An 8,341-nucleotide genomic window follows, 5' to 3' on the forward strand; every position below is an offset into this window, starting at 1 on the left:
GCCGGAGCCAGAAGGAGCCAAGGAGCTGCGAACATTTCTGGGAGCGGCTGGCTGGGGTCACCTGGGGATTCCTAATTACGGACTGCTGGTAAAACCTTTCTGTGAGACCTTAATGGAACCAGAACAACAGAACATCTTTTCAGGGCTCAGCAGCGAGCCAAAAGCACAGGGATGCCGTGGGGGCACGCCGGGGTGTCTGACCATGGGGCTCTGCGACAGCGCGGAGGGCAACAGGGAGGTCCCGGGGGGACGAGAGGGCAAAGGGTGGGCTGGGGGCACCCTGAGAGCACCCAGGTGCCCAGGGCTGAGCCGGCCCCCTGCACCCCATGGAACCCTGCCCCACCCGGCCCGGGCAGCGTGTCACAGTGGGGCCCTTTGTGACCTCCGCGTTCCGACACCCCGTCCAAGTGCGTACGGTCAGCGCGGCTGCGCCCCCCCGCCCTCAGTGTCCGGCAGGACAGCGACAGGACAGGGCAGGAGCCCGTGGAGCTGGCGAGGAGCCCGCGAGGAGCCCACGTCTTACCCTGCCGGCCCCGGCAGCAGCCCCGCAGCGCCGAGGCCTTTCGACAAAGCTTCCCCCACATCCCCACTCCTACCCTTTCCTCCACCCCGCGGGATGGCAGAGAGGCCCCCCCGCCGCCCCAGGGTGGCCTGGGAGGAAGATCGGACATCCCAGGAGAGCAGCTCTCCACGGGAGCCCGACGACGTGTCGATGGTGGAGCCGCTGCAGATTGGTGAGTGAGGGGCCCTCTTGGTCGGGGCAGGGCTGGGGCCAGCCAGCGCACCCTGCTCGACGCCAGCGTCACCTTTCCCGGCACGTGGGCAGCGGGGGTCCCGCGGGCGGGGGCACGATTCCGCCTGAATGACGGGGATGCTCAGGGCTGGCAGCTGGCCCCAGCACAGCCTCTCCCAGGGAGGGACAGCAGAGGGGACCCAGCTCCTGCTCCGGCCACCGGCAGCCGTGCTGTGGGACGGGGACCTTTCCTGCCCACCTGCAAGAGAGTTCCTCAGCGCGGGGCACCGGGGGCTTTCCCTGCCGCGCCGTGCGCCAGCATGGCAGCCCGGCTGCCGGGCACCCTCCAGCCCTGGCACGCACGGGAACACTGTGCCAGGGGAGCGGGCAGGGGCTGGACGCAGGGCAGATTTCCGGCCTCTGCCCTCTGCTGCCCCCGGCCCCTCTCCACACCCTCGCTGCTCTCCTCCTTCCTTAGATGACAGCTGGTTGCCTGTCTACGCCGTGGAACACGCAACCGTCGACTTCATCCAGGCCTTTGCCAGCAGCCCCCAGCAGGTAACCGTGGCCGTTTCACCTGCGCCTGTGCCGGCCTCTGCTGACAGGGGCTCTGCTGCCGGGCTGCCGGAGCTGTGCTGGCTGGGCAGCGCTGCTTCTCCCAGCTCTCCCGCACGGCACTGCGCGCCCACGGCTCCGGTCCCGCTGGCCGTGTGTCCCCCTCTCACGCTCCCCGTTTCTTTCTCTGTCCCCGCGTGCCAGGAGGAGCGCCAGAAGACGAAGTTCCTTGAATGCATCTGCGTGCTGTGCAGAGCCGCCAAGCAGCACGACTTGTGTCGGGGCCTGGATGTCTTCTGCCACAGATACCAGCTGGCAGAGAAGATCCAGGTGAGGGGAAACCCCAGGGCTCTGCGGAAGGGCCTGGCCGGCACGGGCACCCTGTGGGGACCGCGCGTGGCAGGGCGAGGGTCTGGTGGCACTGGGTGCTGGCAGCTGCCAGGGCCCATCCCAGTTGTGCTCTGCAGGCGCTGCTGGAAGAGGAGCCCAGGGACCAAATGCGCACGGCCGTGCGGCAGAAAGCCATGCGTGCCATCGCCGCATTGAGGTACCTGCCCATCCCTCCTGGGGACCCCGTCCCAGAGCTGCGTGCCCACCTGCTCGAGGCCTGGAGGCTCTGCTCCCAGCACCAGTGTCCCACTGGCGCCTCTCCCTCTTTGCAGCTCAGCGGGGATTCTGCTGGAGGGCAAAAAGACAAGCCTCCTACAAGCCTGCTTCTCCAGTGTCTTCTTCCTTCCACCAAACAACGAAATCCGCGGCCTGGGCAATTATCTCTACCATGAGGTAAGTGCTGGGTGAGCCACAGGAGCCCCCAGCCCCTCTGGGCTGCTCCCTGGCCTCCCCGTGCTGCGATATGAGCAGAGAGCCAGGGCAGGGCAGGGTCTCGGCTTTGCTTTCCCACCCTCAGCCCTTCGTCCCCTTCCCCTGGGCCTGGCCACGTCCCGTGCCGCAGGCTGCTCTGCCCGCAGCAGATTGTCTGTGCCTGGCTCTCTCCCGGGCACCGCGATGCCGTGCAGGAGGCCTCCCTTGGCTCCGGGAGCTCAGAGTCGTCTCCTGGGGCGAGAGGGACAGCAGGGAGCACGGCCACAACTCTGTCTCCCTTGCAGACCCTGATTGCCATGGACAAGATGCTGGAGACGTTGGTGCTCAGCACTCCCGCCTGCAGAGTCAGCGAGCAGCTGCAGAGTATCTTCCAGGTCTGGCCCGGGCACAGAGCGGGGCTGTTCCTCTCCCTGCAGGGAAGGGATTGTCCACTCTTGATGGACGGCCCGCACCTTTGCTCGAGAGCAGAGGAAGCGGCGACGGACTGTGCGAGTCCAGCTGAGGAGCTGGGTCGCGCTGCTTGTGCTGCAGCGGGTGTCTGCTGCCAGGGCTCACCAGCAGCTTCTCGCACCTCACCCCAGATGCTGCTGAACTTCACCGACTCTGAGAGAGCAGAGGTGCGGGAGAGGGCTGTGGGGAGGATTAGCTTGCTGAGCGGTGTGCTGAGCAGGCATTCCTCACTGGAGGTAAGGAGCCAGGCACCCTCCAGCCAGGCCATCTCCCCCTCCCTGCACACCAGAGCAGCCTGCAGCTCTCCCCGCGCGGGGTTGTCACCCATGGCACTGCTTTGGGAGCCGTGGCCGGCGTGGCCCTGCGAGGCCCTGGCTCACCCGGGACCACCCCAGAGTGTGTGCAGGGCTTTGGCACCAGCTGCCTGCCCTCAACCCTGCTGCTCTTCTGCCTCCCTCACCCAGGCCTGCGACCACTGTGACAGAGAAATACACGGCCCCGACGGCTACAGAGACATCGAGATCCCAGTCCTGGGGCGGCTGCTGGGACGGCTCCTCCTTTTCAGATCTTCAGAGGATGAGACAAAGCGTCCAGCTTCAGAGGCTCTCTGTTACCTCTCCAGATTCCTGAAAAGTCAAGAAGGTAAGAGAAGTTGTGGTGGGCTGCATCCCACCGCACACAGACATCTGCCGTTGGGTCGGCTTCTCTCCCCCACCTCCTTTGTCCCTCACAGCTGCTTCCCGCAGCTTCCCAGCTGTCATTCTGCTGCAGAGGCCGAGTGCTCTCCTGAAGTCCAGGACCTGCTGCCTCCTGCTCTCCTTCCGCCCTCCTTGCTGCATCTTGAACCCCACCAAAGCGGCTCTTGATTGCCGTGGCCCAAAGCCACGTCTTCCCTGTTAGCGAAGAGCAGGTCCATCTGTGCATCACCCCGCCTGCTCCCTCCAGTGCTGGCAGCAAGAAGCTGTTCCTGCCGCCCTCCAGAAATCTCCCTGACCGCCTGTGCCCTGCCGTCCTGCCAGCAGATCTCTGGGTGCTTTGGGGAGCTTGCTGGCAAAGCTGCTGTCTTATTGACTCTTCTGTGTTCCCCCCGCTGTTTAGGCAGGTCAAGGCCAAAGCAGAAAGCACAGCAGCTCTGCTGGGAACACCAGACCACCTCCTCTCAGTTTTTGGCCCCTGGCAGAGACACGGTAATGAGCTCCCCCCTTCCTGGGACACTCCTCCGTGGCATCAGCAGGGCACGTGTGTGAGACTCAGCGGGGCTGGCGAGGCCCCGCTGTTCCTGGGGAGAGGGTTCCTGCTGTCCCCGAGCAGGGACGATGCCAGGGCTGCACTGCAGTGTCCCAGCAGCAGCTCCAGCCCTCCTGGCCACCAGCAAGCCCTGGTTCTCTGGAGGGCCAGCACACTGTGCCCATCAGCCCAACCCTCCTCCCTCACCCCGGGGGCCCTCTCTTCTCGTCCTTCCCCACGCAGTTACTGCAACCCCTGCTGCCAGCTTTCCAGCAGGCACTGCCACTGCCCAGCTCGGCAGCACCATCAGGGCACTGGCGGTGACGTGTCTTCCCTCCCTGCCTTCCTCCCATAGGACTTTTTAATATACCTCAGGCTTTGGGAGAGGACAGTCATCGTCCTTGTCTTCATCGAGGCAGTGAGAGACCACAGCATCTTTGACAAGGAGGTGGCCATAAAGATGCTGGACGAGGTCATGGCAGCCCCTGACTTGTGGCTGACGAACGTAAGTGGCCGGTGGCCAGCTTGCCCTGCCCTTCAGCCCTGTCAGCCCTTCTTGCTCCCTCCATGCCTCCCTCCCAAACCCAGCTGTGTCGGGCACCAGAAGCCACCTGAAGGCAGCAGCGAGGGATGGGAAGGGCAGCTGAGGAAATGGCTGCACCCCAGTGGCTGCACCATCCTCACCTGTGTCCCCTCCAGGCGCCAGCGATCCTGAGCTGCATCCACAAAAACCTGGAGGACATCAACACGGCACCAGCCCGGCAGAGCGTGGAGTCACTGCTTCTCCTGATGGCTATCGGGCGCCCTAGGGAGGCGGTCAGGACCATGCTGAAGATCGCTCTGCCAGGAGACCGGTACTGGCCCTGACAAGCCCCCTGAGGGGCCCGGGGACTCTCTGGCTGCCAGCCCCACCGGGAACACCACCACCTCAGCGCTCTCCTGCTGCCCAGGGCATCCCAACCGAGGGGCAGGGTCTGTGTCCCGCGGGGCTGTCCCGGGCCGTGCTGCTGTGGCCGAGGCAGCCCGGCTGACAGAGCGCTCTGTCTTGCAGCACTGCCCGGGCCATGTGGGAGGTGATGTTCTCCATACCCCAGGTTTTGGAGGAGATCTTTAACAAGCTCCTCAGATTATCCCGGATTGCATCTTCTCGCGGGCTTCACAGCCACAGGAAACCAGGCGCCTGCATCCACGTGCCTGTGAGTTACCAGCAAAGGCCTGATCGCCTTCCGCGAGCCCTGCAGGCTCTGCCAGTGTCTCACTGCTGGGTTTCTTTCAGCCGACGACCTCTGCCAGCTGTGAGATGTGTCCAAGCTGGCTAGTGCTCTTCCAGTACCTCGAAGGCCTCCTCACGCTCGCGGAGAGAGCTGACATGGTGAGCAGGGCGTCATGACGGGAGCCGTGTTGGCAGCCGCGGCTGGGGCAGTGGGTAAGGCGGTGGCCTGGCCTGGGCCGGCAGTCAGGCGGTGGGGTGACTGCTCCAACCGCCCTCCCTGCCGTGGTGGGCCCTGCGGCTGCCTGGGGCGCTTTCCAGGCACGGGCCTTCTCACAAAACGGAAACTCTCTTTTTCACACAGGCAAGGAAAATGCTGGCCTTCCTCCCGCACATGATGGAGGTGTTCCACGGTGGCAGCACAGACATCAAGAGGACGGTCCTGCTGCTCTGCAGAAAGATGCTGGGTCGCCTGAAGAAGGAGGAAGCCAGCCCCGTCGCTGTGCAGCTGGCAGCGGAGCTCCTGCCCCTGTTTGACCATGTAAGGCTGATGTGGGAGACCGAGCCCCGCAGAGGGGCACCGGGCAAGGAGAGCTGTCCTGCGGCCCAGCCCTCGCAGGTCGATGCCTCCGAGCCCCCTGTGCTGGGGCCCAGGCCGGCCCCTGTGCAAAGCAGCTGCAGCTCAAGAGCCGCTCCCAGAGCCGCGCGGGCTCCCCAGCGGCGCTGCCGGGCTGGAGCAGAGGTTCCCACAGCTCCTGTGTGCAGAGCCCGACCCCGCAGCACCTCCCCTCAGGTCCCCATCTCCTCCTCCCTACCAGGAGTGCAGCCGGATGAGAGAGATCTCCATCAGCCTCTTCCGGGAGCTGCTGGGGACTGTGGTGGGCAACGACAGGAGGAGGATGGAGAAGATGGTGCAAAGGGGCCTGCTCCCCCTCTTCTTCCGCATGCATGATGAGGTCAACGGTGTGGCCAAGGTAGAGACTGCAACGCTGGCTAGGGACAGAGGGCAGGGCATGCTGACCCCTGGGCAGCGCGGCAAGAGCTGACACTTCCTACACCTGCCCCACCTGGTCCAGCAGGGCTGTGCCCAGGAGACCCCCAGATGTCTGAGCCGGGGCACGTCCCAGCACCCCAAGGGCGGGATCACCCCGGGAACAAGGGCAGGGGGACGCCAGGTCTCCTTCCCCAGGCCGTGGTGCCATCTCCCAGCTTCTGCTGCTCTGCAGGTCTCCGGGGAAGCCCTCCTCGCTGCAGCAGAGCTGCTCAAGTGGAAAGAGCTCCGACACCTGCTGCAGACCCAGCAGACACGGAGGATTGGGGAGTGTTTGGTGAGCACAGCCCCCACACCCCTGGGCCCAGGCTGGACGAGGGCTGCCCCTGCGGCTGGGGTGCGGGCTCTGCAGCTGTGCCTCGCCTGCCCGGCTCCAGCCTGGGGTCCGCAGCCTGGAGCTGGATCTTGATCCCTGTCCTCAGGAGCAGAGCCCCCAGGGGCTCTTCTCCACGCCCCGCTCCCCTCCCTGCAAAATGGGGGATGGAGGGCTCTCAGCAACGGGGGGGTGCGGGAGGAGGCACTGCTCCGGCCAAGTGGGGAGGCGGTGCGACATGCCCGTGCCCTCGTGCTCCCTGCAGCTGGCGCGGGACAGGAGCCAGGCTGAGGCCTACTGCCGTCAGAGCCTGCCGTACCTGGAGGATGTTCAGGCCGCCATGCGAGAGACGGCCGTCAGGTTCCTCGGTGAGCCGCAGCCCCCGGGGCCCCTCTCTTGGCAGCCTGGCCCCAGTCCCCGCTGCCGCACTGGCAGCGAGGAGCAGCCCTGTGCTGCGGGGAGCACGCTGGGGAGCGGCAGGGCTGACGAAGCTCTGTGCCTAGGGCTTGCCGCGCGACCCCTGAGGGACCAGAGCCCGGAGATGGTGTCGGAGATCTGCAGCGGTGAGTGGAGAGCATGGTCTGGAGGGGACGCCTGGGGGTCTCTGCAGACGCGGGCGTTCATCTCAGCTCTATTTCTCTCTGTCGCAGCCCTTCAGAACTTGGTGAAAGACCGCAAACCCTCCATCTTGTCCCTGGCAGCTCAGACCCTCCTCATCCTCAGGTCTCCACAGGAGAAGCCAAGATCAGGACGCACCCTGCGAGCACTCTGCTGCTGCTGCCGCTAAGCCAGGCAGCGGTGCGGCCTTCTTGGGAAAAGGGCTCTATTTTAATAAAGCTGGAACAGCAGCCCAAACCCTTCAGATGTGTGAGAGACGCAGCCAGGCCAGGGCACAGGAGGGCTGGTCCCTGCTCTGGTCACCCCACGCGTCTCAGCATCCCAGCGAGGCCCCAGCATTTGCTGTTGCTGCATCGCCACTGCCTCGCGCCGTGATGGACTCCTCCGGAGGGTTTCCAAGCAGAGGACAGAGGTGCTGAGGGGCAGCCGCAGGGTCCCAGGGGCACTGGAGGACAAGCAGATTTCCTCGGTCCCCGTGAATGCCTCAGAAGGGTCCTTAGGGGAACAGAGGGGGCCTGAGCAGGCTGGCGGAGCACCAGAAGGCTCTGGGGCATAACAAACGCCTGTGGAGGAGTGCTGAGGGGACACCAGGGGCATTGTACCGTGTAGGGGCCAGGCCCCCCGTCTGCTGGGGTTCCGTAGGGTGCTAGAGGTCCCGCAGAGGGCTCTGGGCAGCAATGAAGGCCGAAGGAGGGGTCCTGGGTGGACTGGGGCCATGCGAAGGCAGCTACGGGGAAAAGGGAGGAGTCCTGGGCTTGGGCTGTGCCCCAGAGCCCTCCACCGGCCCCAGCAAAGGCCGACGTGCACAGTGAGAGCCGAGGGAGGGTTCCTGAGGCTCCAAGGGAGGGTGCAAGGAGGGTAACAGAGGGGTGCTGCGGGGCCCCGGGGGCAAACTGAGGCCTCTAGAGCACTGGGGTGCTGAGAGGCTCTGAGGTGAAGAGGCACGAGACGCTACCAAGGCACCGTTAAACGAGATTATACCCCGGGCCGGGGTACCTGAAGTGATCTCATCAGACAGAGGCACGCGCTTCTGTGCGCAGGTAGCACAGCAGGTCAGTAAACGATCAGAAGGAGACCGGCAACCGCATAGCCCGCACGGGCCGCAAGCTAGCGGACAGGTGGCGAAAATGAACCGTATGCTGAAACAACAGAGACACAAAATACGTCAGGAAGCAAATCTGAATTGGTACCAGGCTCTTCCTATGGCGCTGTTAAGAACACGGGTGCAACCATGCACTAAAGAGGATTTGAGTTCTTTTGAAATTCTGTACGGGCGGCCTTATAGAGCTAAACGTAGAGGGGAAGATGTAAACCAATTAGGGAATCTGCATTTGCACAATTGTCTTACAGCATTGGGAACGC

General features: G+C 64.6%; 1 protein-coding gene across 1 annotated transcript; it reads left to right on the forward strand.

Annotated features, from left to right (window-relative positions):
- The first annotated feature begins 616 nt into the window (after window positions 1-616).
- LOC147596953 (maestro heat-like repeat family member 5) lies at window positions 617-4,654 on the forward strand. The gene is made up of 11 exons (XM_086769157.1): window positions 617-734; window positions 1,053-1,291; window positions 1,493-1,618; window positions 1,756-1,835; window positions 1,951-2,071; window positions 2,395-2,484; window positions 2,692-2,796; window positions 3,025-3,316; window positions 3,659-3,747; window positions 4,143-4,292; window positions 4,487-4,654. Exons 1-11 carry the CDS (start codon window positions 617-619, stop codon window positions 4,652-4,654), a joined length of 1,578 nt encoding a protein of 525 aa, XP_086625283.1.
- Window positions 4,655-8,341: the final 3,687 nt, after the last annotated feature.

The sequence above is a fragment of the Chlamydotis macqueenii genome, chromosome 31 (genome assembly GCF_036417535.1).
Source record: "Chlamydotis macqueenii isolate bChlMac1 chromosome 31, bChlMac1.mat, whole genome shotgun sequence".
NCBI classification, from domain to species: Eukaryota; Metazoa; Chordata; class Aves; order Otidiformes; family Otididae; genus Chlamydotis; species Chlamydotis macqueenii.

Bases quoted from the DNA above. Each gene is read 5' to 3' on its own strand.
- LOC147596953 (XM_086769157.1), top strand. From the start codon at position 617: ATGGCAGAGAGGCCCCCCCGCCGCCCCAGGGTGGCCTGGGAGGAAGAT. The intron at 735-1,052 runs GTGAGTGAGGGG...GCCGTGCGCCAG, and splicing joins GGTGGAGCCGCTGCAGATTG to CATGGCAGCCCGGCTGCCGG. The intron at 3,317-3,658 runs GTCATTCTGCTG...CCCGCTGTTTAG, and splicing joins CTTCCCGCAGCTTCCCAGCT to GCAGGTCAAGGCCAAAGCAG.